The 18645-nt window shown below is 40.4% G+C and overlaps 1 protein-coding gene across 1 annotated transcript in view; it reads right to left on the minus strand.

The window, feature by feature from the left end:
- LOC126484567 (rho guanine nucleotide exchange factor 18) overlaps positions 1 to 18645 on the minus strand; it is a 637896-nt gene that overhangs the window by 231722 nt on the left and 387529 nt on the right. The window contains exons 12-13 of the mRNA XM_050108129.1: positions 11090 to 11163; positions 5715 to 5830 (exon numbers count right to left, since the gene is read on the minus strand). Of these exons, the coding sequence (XP_049964086.1) occupies positions 5715 to 5830; positions 11090 to 11163 (190 nt within the window). The remainder of the gene's footprint in view (positions 1 to 5714; positions 5831 to 11089; positions 11164 to 18645) is intronic.

Here is an 18645-nt window from a genome sequence, read left to right on the forward strand (position 1 = left end):
TGGAGAAAGTCATCAATAAGACAAAATAAGCAATTAGGCAAGTAATTCTAAGAAAATAAAATATACAAGCTGAGATTATGGTACGCTGATAATTTTTACTTTTGGAGCATCTATTTACAACTGAATGAAACATAATTTTTGACAGTTGGCAACACCAACCAAAACATAACATCAAAAGAAGAGTTCAGTTCCTACTGTTGTAAAGTTTGAAAATTAAAATTTCAAATGCCATTTATAAGAAGAACAGTGCCGAACATGGAACAAGACCACAATAGGCAGAACATTGGTGAAACCTGTAACTAGAGCTTTAAATTATCACTCCATCACAGAAAAGCAAATTGACAGAACTGTTTATATCTACTAAATAGTATATATGTAAAAACAAAGATGATGTAACTTCCCAAACGAAAGCGTTGGCATGTTGACAGACACATAAACAAACACAAACACACACACACAGAATTCAAGCTTTCGCAACCATTCATCAGGAAAGAGGGAAGGATGTGGGTTTTAAGGGAGAGGGTAAGGAGTCATTCCAATCCCGGGAGCGGAAAGACTTACTTTAGGGGGAAAAAAGGACAGGTATACACTCGCGCACACACACACATATCCATCCACACATATACAGACACAAGCAGACACACACACATATCCATCCGCACATATACAGACACAAGCAGACAAGTTTGTGTCTGTATATGTGCGGATGGATATGTGTGTGTGTGTGTGTGCGCGCGCGAGTGTATACCTGTCCTTTTTTCCCCCTAAGGTAAGTCTTTCCGCTCCCGGGATTGGAATGACTCCTTACCCTCTCCCTTAAAACCCACATTCTTTCGTCTTTCCCTCTCCTTCCCTCTTTCCTGATGAAGCAACCGTTGGTTGCGAAAGCTTGAATTTTGTGAGTGTATTTGTGTTTGCTTGTGTGTCTATCAACATGCCAACACTTTCATTTGGTAAGTTACATCATCTTTGTGTTTAGATATATTTTTCCCACGTGGAATGTTTCCCTCTATTATATTCAAATAGTATACATGTACATATTGCAGCCACTGAAGATACCTTGCAAAGAATAATGCTGAAACAAGCATGGAATAAAAATTGTGTTTCATTTAGTTGTCATTAGATGCTCCAAAAGTAAAAATTATCAACATACTATTATATTATACACAACTGAGGCCAACAGGACTACAAAATTTGAAGACGGTACAAGCTGAGGTGAGCGAGACTTACAAAATATTTCCCAGCTTATGATCCATTAAATTCTGAGACTTTAATAAGCATTTTTTTAATGCAGTAATCTCATTGGGTTCCATACATTTGCTCATTCCATTTAATTTTTGTCATCACAATTAGTTATTATTTTAGGAAGTAAAAAACTGTATTGCATCTACTTATGAATTTTACGGCCTCTGCTCCTTTATACTTATTTATGACCGAAATGAGCTCAGTATTTGTTTGAATATGTAGGAAGAAAGATACAAAACAACATCCAGATCAGTTTCTGTTAATCCAGTGCACTAATCAGAATCACTAAGAAAAATGAGGAAAATAACTGAGTTACCTGAAACTGATTCAAATGTGGCACATAGAGACACACAATATCACAGATATATTACTAGCTATCTACATCTAACTTATATTTTACAATTGTGGCAGATGGCGCATTATGCAACACTATCACTGTCTCTCTGTTTCAGAAACAAATGATGCATGGAAGAATGACTTAATAAATGTCTGTGTGATGTATGCATGATGAAGCAATATGCTGGTTAAATATTATAAGAATGTACAGTTTTCAATAATAGAACATCCAGGATGGAATGTAATTCTGCAAACCTCCCTTGCCTTCCGTCTAACCTCCCGACTGCATTGAGCTGCTTGACCCTCTCTTCACCTCACCCTGTATACTCCTGCAAGTAGCACTTTCTCGTCCCCCACCCCTACCCTGCTATCTCTCCCCCCCCTGCCCCAGGATAGTTGTGTCTCCCATGATGTGCTGCTGCTCACAGTGTTGTTTCAGCAGCCAGAGACTATGGTCAAGCATGTGTATGTGCAGGAAGGTGTGTGTGTGTGTGTGTGTGTGTGTGTGTGTTCTATCATCAACAAAGGCCTTGTTGGCTGATAGCCCTTCTGACAGTCTTTTTGTTGTGCCTATCTGCAACTCATCATCTCCGGTAAATTGATGTACTCTTTGAATTTTAGCAGTAAGTCACACAACTTGGCACAACATTGCTCTTACAGTGTTTGCCACTGAAGTTAAATGAGTGTCTCTGGAATGTTTTCATACTTATGAATTGAAACTGCAACAAACTGTGCTGCTCTCCTTAGGATCTTCTGTATCTGATATACTAACTTTACCAGCTAAAGATCCCAGTTTAAGTAGCAATACCGAAGTACTGCTACAACATGAGTTTAACAAGGAACCTTCTTCCTGGATGGACTAAACTTCGTCAGGATTTTTCCAATAAAGTTCAGTCCAGCATTTTCTTTTTCTAAATTTAGTTTTATGTTATTCCACTTTAAATTCCTTCATTTACATATTCCCAGATATTTAATGAATGCAAGTGTTTTCAGTGATTGTTAAGCAAACATGTAATAAAACAATAATGGCCCTTTTGGCCTATGTATGCGCAATATGTTGCATTGGTACATATTGATCTCATACAAAGCATTGGAATCTTCCGCATGTCTTCCCACAGTTAACTAAAGCTTCCAAGCAATGAGACTTCTCTATACAGAAAGATATCAACTGTTAAGAGCCTCGCAAAGCTTCAACTGTTATCCACAAGACATTTAATACATACAGGGTGATTTTGCTAAATGACGAGAGACTGCAGGCAGGGCAAGAAGCAAAAAATGTCATTTAGACACATGGCTGAAATTCATGGTGTCTGCACTAGAGGGTATTTATTAATTGCTTCACACAATACAGTACAATGCAGTGCACAATACACTTTGATGAGACCGCTGTTAGATGTGGTATTCCAAGCGGCCTCCATGGGCTTCTAAACTTGAATGAACAAGACACTGCAGTGCCATCCTCCAATCAAACTGTGTCACAGGCAGCACGACTGCACTGTTCCATTGTCAGCAGGTATGTGATGGCCTCTGCATTCATGACTTTTTTACAGGTGCCCCCAAAGATAGAAATATAAAGGGTAGAGGTCCAGTGGGTGAGTGATGCAAATAGACTATCTTATTCAATCCTTTGGCTGGGGAACATGTCGAGATGCATCCACACAGAAATGGAGAAGTGAGCTGGAGCACTAATGTGTAGTAGCCACATTATCCTTTGTACCCACCAAAGGCATGTCTTTCAGCAGGGAAGCTAGGGTCCCCCCACAGGATGTGCAGATATGCCTCATCTGTGAGTGATTGTGGAAAAATGACTGCTCCCGGGAGGCAGTCACCAATAACTGCCACCCACACATTGGCTGAACCAGTGCTGATGATTCACTGCTACCACACCCCAGACACTCTCTGTAGCCCACAGACGGGCATTGTAAAGGTTGATGATATGGCCCCCAGGAAATCTGTGAATAGGATGGAAGATGGAAATCCCAGCATTGTGTGGCCTGTGCAACGAACCAGGGACAAAACCACCAAAGTAGAGGCATGTCCATAGATAATAAGGGCTGCACATGTTACAAGTCATATGGATGGTGACTGTTGTCACACAAAACATTCCACATGGTTGTTTGGCTAATCCAAAGCTGGCCGGCCATGTGCCTGGTGCTGATATTGGTGGCACGGTTGAAGATCTTTCATCTCCACCTTCAAGCAGGTGTACCACATCTCCAGCCACATATCCATTTGTCATTTTTGCTCCTTATCCTTTCGGGGACTGTATCCCGCAGTTTGTCCCATTTAGAAAAATCAACCTGTGTCACGAACAGTAATAGTCCTTAAGATATCCCCAAAGCTATTTTTACACTTATCCCTGGTAACTTTGCATGCCACATAGCTGTCAGAATACCATGTACAATACTCTTGAACTTCGTCCACTTATAATCAACATTAGTCTCAGAGGTAAATGTTTGATGTTGACTCCCCAAGTAATCCGAAACCTGTTTCTTGTTGCACTTACTAAGCAGAAGGTTGCTGTCTTTCTTCACAGCCCTATTGACACTCATTGTCAGTGACGCTCTAATGACCTTATGATCAATGATTTCCCACTCCACGTTAAACAAATTGAAACACTCTGGCCTGTTTGTAATCAGAAGATCTAAGATGTTACGCTCAAAGCTAATTCTCTGACTAACTGCTCAAACTGATTTTCTGATTACGCATTTGGAATATCACTGCACAAATCCCTGTACATAACACCCACTCTAATTACCTGCATCTCCCAATTCATAGCTGGTTATCTGTAATCACCACTTAATACTATAACAGTGACAAAACAATTTTTGTGTGACCTTCTACAAGTTTTCCCTGAAATTCTTCCACCACAGGCAACTAGCTTATCCTTATAATACGCATTCCAATCAAACTTTAAAATTTCACTGCTATTCACTTCTGTTTCAGCCATCTTTCTGTTCTTCATCTTATATTGGACATAACTACTGTCTATAAGCAAGATAGTTTGGGGATATTTCCATGAAAAAGCATTAACTAATGCTATATAACATTCTAGCAGTATTCTAAACATTTCCAAATCCAAACTGAAGGATTTCCTCATCACTCACTCATTCTATTCTGTTGAAGAGATCCTGGACAAAAATTAAGCAAATCTTTTGTTAAATTGTTGATCATATTAGTTTTTACTCAGCAGCTCGTCATCTGCATGTGATTCATGTAAATTTTATTTGATCTATTATTAACATTTCTGACGTTAATTTCATGTACTGCTCATTCCATGACCTTGGAGATGGCCCCCTTTCAATTTGGTCCTATGGAAGCAGAGGTGTAAAAAACAAATGCCATCCAGTGTGATGAATGGGACTGATATTATACCCCAGAATGTAATCTGTTGGGCTGTGTGTGTGTGTGTGTGTGTGTGTGTGTGTGTGTGTGTGTGTGTGTAAACCTGACAGGTCGATGCCACACACACTCAGTTTCCTGTGTAGAGACCATGCCTGATCTGTTAGGGTGACTGAAAAAGGAGGGGGGTGGGGGCTGAGGGGGGGAGGGCGGGGGGTGAGTGAGTGTTCCTACATTATTGAGCTAGTATAATTACCTACATTCACACACTACACCCCAAAGTACACCCACCCACGGCCACCATCACTGTGGCTGGTGTGTTTAATGTCTGTGAGGGAGTGTACTTAATCTTGAAAAAGAGAAGCAAGTTGAAAAATAGTAATGTCTCTGTAACACTAAGTGTTTCTTTGTACCACACAGCCATCATCTTTAGATGTATAGTTATCTTTCCTCTTTTTGTTTTATTGTTAATATCATGGAATTTTCATCGCTGCATTTCATCTGATTCTGTATGTCGTTTCCAACAGTCATCAATGCAACTTTTTACAAGTGCTACTCTATTCTGGTATGGTCCTTGGAAACTATATTTGTTTGTCACCTTCTTTCAGTGTGATCCATGATATTCTCATTACAAAGCCATTCTCTAGTAAAATAATCTAAATATGCAATGGTGCTCTAATCTTCTTCAACAGATCATTGTATTAACACCTAATGCATAAACCAACTACAAGCTATGAACTGGCTCATACGTATTACAGGTACAGTGATCAAGGAAGAAATCCACCACTTACCTACTACTGGAAGAACTGTGATGATTTTGGCTCTGTGTGGAACTTGAGCCCCTCTTATTTCCTGACAGCTTCGATGTTGACATAACTGCAGGAAATGCGGTGCCCTTTCCTGAATTCTGAAATATAAAATAATATTCTTGTAATTTAGTTAACTGCTTCAATAACAACTTTAAAGCATCAACAAAAAACCAAGTTTAAAAATGAAGCTCATTTAGCTTCATTGGGAGGTCACATAACATCAATCACCATCCTGAACTAGTGCACATTCATTTAATCATGTGCAAAACATGTTTGGATTTTGAGCTGCTTGTAAGTGTGAGAATTAAACAAACGATACATAAACCAGAGTTACTTCAGTTTAGTAGAAATATCTTGGACAGAGATCTGAAAATTTACAAATGAATACAACACATCATAACATATTAATGCAAAATACAGCTCATAGTGACTTCGATGTTACCTGAATTACAAAGAATGAGACAATGTAAAACAAGAAATATAAAACAAGTGGAAAGACAATACTTGCAAAGAGACAATCTTGTCATATATGTGCAGGCTTTGTCTAGTAGCATCAGGTAAAAAAAGTGAGAAAGGAAAAAACGAAACGAAAAAGTGGGCAATGACCATCCACCTCCTAGCGTCAGGATTTTTTCTATTGATACAATGAAGCCGGATATTTCAGCTGCCGAGAATTCTTCCGGGTTGTATGGTGGTGGTCCATGGAACTCTTCTATCCCTGAGATTTTGTCCAAAGCTATGTTGGACATCTCTGAAGATGGTCCAACGTAGCTTTGGATGAAACGTCATGGATAGAAGAGTTCCATGGACCACAGTCATACAACTCGGAAGAATTCTCGGCAATTTTTCCATTCCCTCTGATAATGAGAGCGCAATGGAAAGGGTAAATACAAAATTTACTATTTTCAATTATTGTTACTGATTCTTCAGTGTAATGCTGTAGGTGAAACACTCTTATTTTCCTCTTCATCATGAAGAGAGAAATATTCATCTCCTAAAACTGCAGTATTAGTGATAAGCAAATGCTGTAACAGGTGCAAGACACTCATCTCCCTAAGTGAGAGTTGCCAAATTTTGTAGCTTCTTAAGGAAACCACAAAGGTTTGGAAACAGTAGTGCACTACATGTAACACTATAAAAAAGCTTAGTAATATGCAGTGGTTCCATAAAAATACACTATTTTTGTATTACATCATTGATATGCCATGCCAGGTTCAGTCAAATACCATCCTTTATGCAAATGACTCAATAGCGATAGTCTGCTGTAAAACTGATGAAGCCTTAATCCATTGCACTGAGCAGACAGTTGGGGAAGTGGAGGTAAGGGTCAAAAGTAATAATTTGAAATTAAGCTTTGCAAAAACAGAAACTGTTCATTACACCACAAAACAATCAGTACAATGTACAAGTGAAAAATGCTATATGGACAAAAAATTGGACACTGCAAACTGTCAAATTCCTTCGTGTGTTAGTAAATAAAAATATGTTATGGAGTTATCATGTAGACTGAACAGACTTGTGTGTGTCAAGGATGTGTTACGAACTATCACAGACTTAGCTCTAAAAAAACTGTATAGTGTATATATTTTGTTTCAGCGGTGAAGAATAGAAAACAGAGATCTTAGGAAACTCAGCTCACTCTCTTCCTCCATGAGATCCACAGTGCTATAGACATCAGCACTCAATTTGGTGTCATGTCCCTAGCTTCGGAATGGCACCCGGCACAGTCCCGTATTGGGGTTTAGTGAAAAAAATATGAGCTTAGCATGTGTTGGTACAGATTTGTGATTGGAGTCAGGACTTTCTTGCAGAGAGAACTCATTATGTCGCTCTTAACTGAAAGATCAACAGATGTAATGGTGATTTCGGGAGTAGCCCAAGGAAGTGTGATAGGATCACAATATCTAGGAGTGGCCGTCCAGAGCAGCCTTAAGAGGAATGACCACGTAAAACAAATGGTAGGTATTAAGTAAATGCTGGAGTGAAATTCATAGACAGAATTTTAGGAAAGGTAGCTCACCCATGTATGAAGTGGCTTACAAAACACTTGTTAGCCAATTCTTGAGTATTGCTCAAGATGCTGGGACCCTTACCTGATATGACTAGTAGAAGTGACATACGTCTCACGAAATGACCCCAACAAGAAAATTCGAGAAATTATAGATAATATAGGGGTTTATCAACAATCATTCTTCCCACGTGCCATTGATGAATGGAACAAAGAAGGGGGTTCAGAAAGTGGTACCAGAAGTAGCATCTGTCATACACCATTAGGTGACTTGCGGAGTATTGATGATAATGCAGACATGGATATTGCAAATAATTAATATTTTTTAACTGAAACTTTAACTAAATTCAAGTCTATATTGTGAGAAGGAGCGTTACACCCCATCTTTAAATTTCTTAGCCTTCATTTTATTTCTCTCCCTCTTAATCTTTCTTCTCATTCTGTCTTCAACACATCTGAACTGAAGCAGGCTCTGCAATTACCGATGAACCACCTTTCATTTCCTACTCAGCTTGACACCTACTACTTCATCTTTCTCTCTCTTCATCCTCGGCACATTTGAGTTCCTCTCATCCTGGGATCTGAGTGACCTGACCTGTGGTTACAACTTTCTCTAACATATCCCTCTATCATGCTCTTTAAGTGAGAATAGTTCTTATACATGCCTATTGGCAGTATCAAATATTTTGCCCCCTTAAGTAAGTACACGCCCGTAATTATGTCTCAATTTATTGTTTTTTTAACTGAATTATCTTTTTGGGTCAACAAAGTTAAAATGATGTAGTGAATATAAAAGTTAAAATGGTCATATTACACACAACAATTACTGTTAAATCTAGACTGCCATATTACCTGAAGATAATGTTCACAAAAAATGCACCCATGCCAGAGAGAGTAACTCAACATACAAGGTCTGTTAAAAAAGTGCCAGAACATTCGTAATTTTGCACCAGTGGTGTGTTGGAGCAAAATGCAACTGTGTCTAATGTGTAATTGCCAAATATTTCACTGTTGTATGTCTGTTAGTTATTGTTTAGCACTGGTTTGAATAGAGATTTTTTGTCACACAGTTTGCGAATTTCAAAATGACAGAGTTAGAGGAACAACACTTCTGCTTTAAATATTGTGTAAAACTCAAGAAAACCTTTACACAGACACATCAAATAATGCAGAAAGCCTACAGTGATGAGTGCTATGAATGGTTCACATGGTTTGAAAATGGCCAGACGGTAGTTAAAGATGATCCTCATTCGACTTTTACCAACGACACTCATATGAGGAACACCACCAAAATTGTGTGTGTGAATTGAAGACTGTCAGAGAGATTGCTGAAGAATGTTGGATCATGTTATGAAATCCAGACAAGAATCTTTGAATGCATTGTGTTATTGCAAAGCTTGTCCCACAGTTCATGAGTCAAGACCAGAAAGACCTTCACTTCACAATCTGTGAAGAGCTTTTGTATCACACAAATGAAAATGAGATGTTCCTTTAAGAATCTTAACTGGTGATGAGGCACGGGTATATGGTTGTGATGTTGAGACCAAGGTTCAATCTTCACAGTGGGTAGGGGAAGATTTTCCAGGACAAAAAAAAGCTCATCAGGTCAGGGAAAATGTCAAGTTTTCTTTGACTATGGAGGACTAGTTCATCATGAATTCATGCCACAGGTACAAACTATTAATTGATGGTGCTACCAGAATGTGTTAAGACGACTGTGAGAAAATGTGAGAACTAAATGACCTGAAATGTGGCGAGACAATTCATGGTTCTTGCATCTCGATAATGCACCCATACAATCATCCTTGTTGGTGCTTGACTATTGCACAAAAAACTAAATCACTGTGCTGCCTCATCCTCTGTATTCTCAAGACCTGGTGCATGTGGACTTTTTTTATTTCCAAAGTTGAAAAGTCGATTGAAAGGAGAAAGTTTTGCAACAATAGACAAGATAAAAGAAAATACGTTGGCGGCGCTTTGCTCGATCGACCAAAAGGCATACCAAGACTGCTTTCAGAAGTGGAAATGGTGTTGGAAACAGAGTGTCAATTGTGTTGGAGAGTATTTTGAGTGAGAACATGTACAACAACTAAAAGGTAAGTTTAGAAAAATTTTGTGGGCAAAGATCTGAAATTTTCTAAACAGACCTCACATTCACAGATACGTTTCCCATCATGTCTTGAACCCCAAAAGTGCCCCACTTGTGACAGGATACCTTCCGGGACTGGATCAGACTCTGAATGTGGCTCTCCAGCAGGGTTACGACTTCCTCAAATCCTGCCCTGAAATGAGATCCATCCTTCACGAAATCCTCCCCACTCCACCAAGAGTGTCTTTCTGCCGCCCACCTAACCTTTGTAATCTCTTGGTTCATTCCTATGAAATCCCCAAATCACCTTCCCTACCCTTTGGCTCCTACCCTTGTAACCGCCCCTGGTGTAAAACCTGTCCCATGCACCCTCCCACCACCACCTACTCCAGTCCTGTAAACCGGAAGGTGTACACAATCAAAGGCAGAGCCACGTGTGAAAGCACCCACGTGATTTACCAACTGACCTGCCTACACTGTGAAGCTTTCTATGTGGGAATGACCAGCAACAAACTGTCCATTCACATGAATGGACACAGGCAGACAGTGTTTGTTGGTAATGAGGATCACCCTGTGGCTAAACATGCCTTGTTGCACGACCAGCACATCTTGGCACAGTGTTACACCGTCCGGGTTATCTGGATACTTCCCACTAACACCAACCTATTCGAACTCCGGAGATGGGAACTTGCTCTTCGATATATCCTCTCTTCCCGTTACCCACCAGGCCTCAACCTCCGCTAATTTCAAGTTGCCGCCGCTCATACCTCACCTGTCATTCAACATCTTTGCCTCTGTACTTCTGCCTCGACTGACATCTCTGCCGAAACTCTTTGCCTTTACATATGTCTGCTTGTGTCTGTATATGTGCGGATGTGTGTGTGTGTGTGTGTGTGTGTGTGTGTGTGTGTGTGTGTGTGTGGGCGCGCGCGCGCGCGCTCGTGAGTGGATACCTGTCCTTTTTCCCCCCTAAGGTAAGTCTTTCCACTCACGGGATTGGAATGACTCCTTACCCTCTCCCTTAAAACACACATCCTTTCGTCTTTCCCTCTCCTTCCGTCTTTCCTGATGAAGCAACCGTGGGTTGTGAAAGCTTGAATTTTGTGTGAGTGTTTGTGTTTGTTAGTGTCTCTATCAACATACCAACACTTTCATTTGGTAAGTTACATAATCTTTGTTTTTTGATCAACTCAGAAGTAGCTGTCGTTATTTGGTGGTCACATTAAATCTAAGGTAGCACAAATAAAGCAGTTACTTTACCTTAGAAATCTTTGGTTTGCTACAGTCTTGAATCTGATCTTTACACGAATTCTGGTGGACAGTAGTCATGCAATCTGTAACATTAAAAAACTTTTTTTAAATGGGTTGTTATCTTTAATAACTATAAATAAATAAATTGCAGAGCTGCTACCAGCACACTAAGTGAAAGTATGATTACTTACTGAGAAAATGATACTGAGATTAGCTAACAGTTTTAGGGACCAGAAAGATATGTCAAGTCTGAATATCATTTATGTGGTGCACACTTCTCTTCTCCATTCGTACAGTTTAAACAAGAACATTCAGCAAACATCTGATACCAGTTGCAAGTAATCAGAATTAACTGACTGCCTGACAACTCTAACATCTATTGAAAAACCTCATACATAAGTAGTGTTCCAAGCATATCATCTATGTCTTTTCACTTTTATGATGTATATTCCATTCTTCATCTTCATTATACGATCCTGACAACTATCTCTCTTAAGAGGAAAGAAACATTTTTACCATTCTTTACATAGGATATTACAACATTAAGGGACAGGGGAGGGGGTTTCTTGCACAGAGACAAGAGTACTAAAGACTGAATTTGCTTTCACACGTGTAAGTATTTGCCCGATCATGGACTGTTACACCCTTATAAACACTCCCAGATGGTGACGCTTTGCTTATCACTTTTGCCTCAACATTTTTGGCTGACAGTGGTAAAAAAAAAATAAAAAAAATAAAAAAAACTGACCAAAGATCCCAAGACAAAACTCAACGGGCAGTAAGTCAACAAGTAGCCACTACAGCTTCAACAGTTTTGTACTTTCAGATGGTGTCAAATGGTTTTGCAGGTTTCCACGACAGAACAATGAAGTGTGTCTACATTACGAATGTCTACTGCATAAGTCAATTTCTTTTTGGCAGCTAAACATATACTAATCCAATGTCCAGGTGCAAGCTGTGGAACTGGTCCTCCATCTATCCTTTTATCAATACAGACACAACTGTGCAAACACGACCTTCCCCTTATTTGTAGCAGTAAGTCCTGTAGCAAGTCTGTAAGAATGTTTTTAATAAAGTCCTTGCAGACAGCAGCTGTAAAACATGCTGGAAAAACATATACTACATTTCCAGTTTACCCATTAATCATAAACTGCTTCTTGTACCTAACATAGATTTTAGTCTATCCACAAATGCTGGTTGTGAAAATAGTAATTAATTTATGAAAATGACTGAGAATACAAACAATGGATTAGCAGTCAGGGCGATAAACCTTTCACAAAGGTTCTTCTGTGGTTATGATTAAGTTGAATGTGATGTAGATATATGAACTGTCCATGAAATATCTCTCATGTGATAGAGTGAGCAGCTTGTTCCTGGTAGTTATACACACAAATGTTGGCTACCTTGATCCACCGATTTTAGTGCTATGGTTCCTGTCTTAGCAATGTGAAAATAAATAGTGAATCAATCACATTCCCATTACCGTTTACATAGCAATTTACAGACGACCCACTGGGGATATAGACATATTCATTAATCAAGTAGAAACAATGCTTAACATTCTTTTTACTGAAAGAGACACTGTAGTTGTCTGTGGGGATTTCAACATAATCATATGAGTGAAAGTAGGCTAAAAAATCACTTCCTAAATCTATTATGTAGTTTCAATCTGTTCCCACACACAAATGAACCCACAAGAATAACATATAATACAAACAGTCTTATAGATAATATATCTTCAAATGTACAATCCATAGAAGTAGAAGTAACAAATATTGATTTGGGGTTATCAGACCATAATGCTCTTGTCCTCAAAATTCCTTCAATGCCAAAAAGTGCACTTCACGTATAAAAGAAAATTTTCCATTGAGAACTGTATAGAATTTACAAATATCCTAACTAGTGAATCCTGGGCAGAAGTGCTCTCCCTACCAAATATGAATGATGAATGAAACACTTTTTCCTTCAATTTTCATAGGATATTTCGTAATTTGTTTTCTAAAGAAGCTGTCAAAAATCACATCGCATCAAAATACAAAGCCAAGTTCTTGGATCACAGCTGGCATCAGAACTCTAAAGAGACTAAATACAAAACTGAAGGCATCGACAGATCCACAGTTCATAAAATATGTTAAGAATTACAAGAGGGTATATCGAAAAGTAATTGCCAAGGGAAAATCTATGAGTAATGACAACTTAATAAGACAGTTTGGTAACAAATCAAAAGCCATATGGGGTATTGTGAAGACTGAAACAGGAAAGAGATGTGAAGACTAGGATATCATTCTCAAAAACACAGAAAACGTCAATATAAAAAAACAAGATTTGCCAAATTACATCAAGAATTATTTCATAAATGCATCAACTTCATTAAGCTCGAAATTTACAAACCAAAAAAAACCTGTATTTCCAAAAGCTGCTTGTAGCATGAGGATAGATCCAACAGACGAACATGAGGTTCAAAGTAATAAAAAGCTTGAAACCTAAAATGCCAGCAGGAGTAGATGAGGTGCACGTTTATATCACAACAATGACAGCTGCACAAATCTCAAGCCAACTTATCACTTAGTCAAGTAGTGTTTCTGGAAAGGATGAAAATGTCAAAAGTGAAGCCATTATTAAAAAATGATGACAAGCATAACGTAGAAAACTATCGGCCAATATCCCTCCTGCCAGCATTTTCCAAAATAATAGAAAAATTGATGAAGCACAGAATCAACAAATATCTAAATGACCATAAGTTACTAAATAGAAATCAGCATGGCTTCCAGGCAAGTAAAAATACAGAAACAGCACTAATGTGCTACACTGAACAAATAATCAAAAATCTAGAAAAAGACAACAGTATAGTTGGAATAAATTTAGATCTCTATAAAGCCTTTGACACTGTCAATCATGGCATTCTTTTAGAAAAACTGGAAGCATTAGGTATTCATGGGACAGGATAAAAGTGGTTTGAATCATACATACAAAACAGAACACAGATAATAGGACTGAGGTCAGATTACTCCAACCACAAAATAAATTTAATATCAGATGAACCAAAGAAAACGCCGTAAACAACTACTGATCATGCAATAAAGGATATCCACACTTGGTTCAATGCAAACCGGTTGACATTAAATGCAAATAGAACAAATTATATGCAGTCTGGGAAAATATGTTAAAATGTAAATCTTGATTGTTGTTGGGTGACAAGGCCACAGACAGTGTGGCAACAACAAAATTGCTGGGGATACATGTAGATGAAAATCATAATTTTAATGATCATGTATTAAACTTGTGCAGAAATTTAACTCAGCCTGTTTTGCACACACACACATATCCATCCACACATATACAGACACAAGCAGACATATTAAAAGGCCTTTTAATATGTCTGCTTGTGTCTGTATATGTGTGGATGGATGGATGGATGGATGGATGGATGGATGTGTGTGTGTGTGTGTGTGTGTGTGTGTGTGTGTGTGTGTGTGTGAGCGCGCGCGCGCGCGGGAGCGAGTGTATACCCGTCCTTTTTTTCCCCCTAAGGTAAGTCTTTCCGCTCCCGGGATTGGAATGACTCCTTACCCTCTCCTTTAAAACCCACATCCTTTCGTCTTTCCCTCTACTTCCCTCTTTCCTGACAAAGCAACCGTTGGTTGCGAAAGCTAGAATTTTGTGTGTGTATTTGTGTTTGTTTGTGTGTCTATCGAAGTGCCAGCGCTTTCGTTTGGTAAGTCACATCATCTTTGTTTTTAGATATATTTTTCCCACATGGAATGTTTCCCTCTATTATAATCATATCATTAATTTGAGCCCAACAATTACGTTTGTTATTGTCGATGTTGCATTTCGAAATCTTTCCTGTCGTCTTATTTTCTCTTTCTGTTTTTACCAGTAGTCTCACTTTGTATTCACCTTCCCCTTTTTACCGTAATCTACTATACAATTTTATCCCGCCTATATATACTCAATAATACGTAACCCACTTCCAAACCATTACCAAAAAAAATTATTTTCCGCTTTCAACACTACCGCTGCTATAAAATCCACCATTTCTAGTTCAAAAACAGTTGCTTTCACATATTAAACAACCATTTCGGCTAGTTCTAATAACTTTGGCTTTATTTCCACTTCCGTTTTTCGCACATCACTGATCATTTTTAGCCGCTCCACACAGGTTTTAACGTCATTATTTCTTCGCCAGACAATTGTTAGCCCCATTTTCGTAATCTTTCACCACAACACCACTCTTTTTAATACATTTACACGTAGTTTTTTCGAAATTTTCCCGAATTTCTCCATCCTTTAACGTGTTCTAGCGGCAACACAACCACCTAACTTTTATGCACATCATTCTCTACCAACCCAAGTTCACCACAGGATCAACTTAACCAACACTTTTTCGCCTTTTTTCATACCAGATCTCCAGTTGCTTTCTAGTTCACCTTTATCTCTCCCCATATATTTTTATTTTTCATTTTCATTTCAACCTCATGTTACACTTTCCACCTTCTAATACGATGTCACCCTCACAACACCCCCACAACGACCCCATTAAGTTTTATTTACATTCCCTCCGCAAACATGCCCTCGCCCTAGCCAGATTACGCTCGCATATTTTATTTTCTCAGGCTTGTCTGACATTTGGCATTACCCCCAAAGGCCTCACACTTAAAGTTCCCATCTCTGGCTGCAACCCTTCTTTCCATCAGTCCCTATACCAGTTCCAAACTGAACAATCCATTGCCCTCACCTACCTAATCCTTCACCTACACATCAACTCAGCCAACGAACACACCCGTCAACTCCTATCCTTAATAAAAGTCCTCAATCTTTCCTCTCCCACATCCACACCGGCTGTTCAGAGCATCCTCCTACAGGCCAACCGCAAATTAGAACAGCATGCCACCCTCCACCTCAAAAAACTATCCAATCTCCTGGTTTCCCACCTCCGGAAAGGCAACTCACTCACCCTTCACAACCTTTCCAGCAAACCTCAAACGTCCTCTCACTGCACACAAACCCAGTCTCTCCCATCTACTCAATCTCCCACTTCCAGCTCCACTCCCTCCAAAACCTCAAAATTCCAATCAATGCAATCTGGAACCACAACACCCTAATTCAGTAGTTAACCTTTCCTCCAAACCTCTCTCCCAATCCGAAACCTCTGTCCTATCCAAAGGCCTCACATTCAGCCCCACTCCCACATTCAACCAAACAGCCCTCATCAAAGATTTACTGTCCTGCACTCGTACTCTCTGCTGGAAGTATCACTTTGCCACGAAGAAAAATGATCCTAATCCTACTCCTAATGATCCAACTCCCCAAGACACTATCAAAATTGAACCCTGCCTGGAACAGTTCCGTCCTCCGTCACAGCGGGACCCACCTCCTCTTCCTCAAAATCACCCTCTCCAAACCTTCCAGGAATTTCTGACTTCCAGCCTTGCCTCTCAATCCTTCTCAAAAAAAACCTTAATCCTACTCCCAACATCACCACTGCTGAAGCCCAAGCTATCCGTGATCTGAAGGCTGACCGATCCATTGTCATTCTTCCGGCGGACAAGGGTTCCACGACCGTGGTACTTGATCGTCGGGAGTATGTGGCTGAGGGACTGTGTCAGCTTTCAGACAACACCACATACAAAGTTTACCAAGGTAATCCCATTCCTGATGTCCAGGTGGAACTTCAAGGAATCCTCAGATACTTAGGCCCCCTACAAAACCTTTCACCTGACTCCATCAACCTCCTGACTCCACCGACACCCCGCACCCCCTACCTTCTACCTTCTTCCCAAAATTCATAAACCCAACCATCCTGGCCGCCCTGCCAGCTGGTTACCAAGCCCCCTGTAGCTGGTTACCAAGCCCCCACAGAGCGTATCTCTGCCTACGTGGATCACCACCTTCAACCCATTACATGCAGTCTCCCATCCTTCATCAAGACACCAACCACTTTCTCGAACGCCTGGAATCCTTACCCAATCTGTTACCCCCAGAAACCATCCTTGTAACCATTGATGCCACTTCTTTATACACAAATATTCCGCACGTCCAGGGCCTCACTGCGATGGAGCACTTCCTTTCACGCGATCACCTGCCACCCTACCTAAAACCTCTTTCCTCATTACCTTAGCCAGCTTTATCCTGACCCACAACTTCTTCACTTTTGAAGGCCAGACATACCAACAATTAAAGGGAACAGCCATGGGTACCAGGATGACCCCTCAAATGCCAACCTATTCAAGGGTCGCTTAGAGGGAACCTTCTTGGTTACCCAGGCCTGCAAACCCTAAGTTTGGTACAGATTTATTGATGATATCTTCATGATCTGGACTCACAGTGAAGAAGAACTCCAGAATTTCCTCTCCAACCTCAACTCCTTTGGTTCCTTCAGATTCACCTGGTCCTACTCCAAATCCCATGCCACTTTCCTTGACGTTGACCTCCATCAGGCCAATGGCCAGCTTCACACGTCCGTCCACATCAAACCCACCAACAAGCAACAGTACCTCCATTATGGCAGCTGCCACTCATTCCACATCAAACGGTCCCTTCCCTACAGCCTAGGTCTTCGTGGCAAACGAATCTGCTCCAATCCTGAATCCCTGAACCATTACACCAACAACCTGAAAACAGCTTTCGCATCCCGCAACTACCCTCCCGAACTGGTACAGAAGCAAATAACCAGAGCCACTTCCTCATCCTCTCAAACCCAGAACCTCCCACAGAAGAACCACGAAAGTGGCCCACTTGTGACAGGATACTTTCCGGGTCTGGATCAGATTCTGAATGTGGCTCTCCAGCAGGGATACGACTTCCTCAAATCCTGCCCTGAAATGAGATCCATCCTTCATGAAATCCTCCCCACTCCACCAAGAGTGTCTTTCCGCCGTCCACCTAACCTTCGTAACCTGTTAGTTCATCCCTATGAAATCCCCAAACCACCTTCCCTACCCTCTGGCTCCTACCCTTGTAACCGCCCCCGGTGTAAAACCTGTCCCATGCACCCCCCCACCACCACCTACTCCAGTCCTGTAACCCGGAAGGTGTACACGATCAAAGGCAGAGTCACGTGTGAAAGCACCCACATGATCTACCAACTGACCTGCCTACACTGTGACGCATTCTATGTGGGAATGACCAGCAACAAACTGTCCATTCACATGAATGGACACAGGCAGACAGTGTTTGTTGGTAATGAGGATCACCCTGTGGCTACACATGCCTTGGTGCACGGCCAGCACATCTTGGAACAGTGTTACAACGTCTCGGTTATATGGATACTTCCCACTAACACCAACCTATCCGAACTCCGGAGATGGGAACTTGCTCTTCAATATATCCTCTCTTCCCATTATCCACCAGGCCTCAATCTCCGCTAATTTCAAGTTGCGCCACTCATACCTCACCTGTCACTCAACAACATCTTTGCCCCTGCACTTCTGCCTCGACTGACATCTCTGCCCAAACTCTTTGTCTTTAAATATGTCTGCTTGTGTCTGTAAATGTGTGGATGGATATGTGTGTGTGTCCGAGTGTATACCCGTCCTTTTTTCCCCCTAAGGTAAGTCTTTCTG

This window comes from Schistocerca serialis, chromosome 6 (assembly GCF_023864345.2).
Source record: "Schistocerca serialis cubense isolate TAMUIC-IGC-003099 chromosome 6, iqSchSeri2.2, whole genome shotgun sequence".
Lineage (NCBI taxonomy): Eukaryota > Metazoa > Arthropoda > Insecta > Orthoptera > Acrididae > Schistocerca > Schistocerca serialis.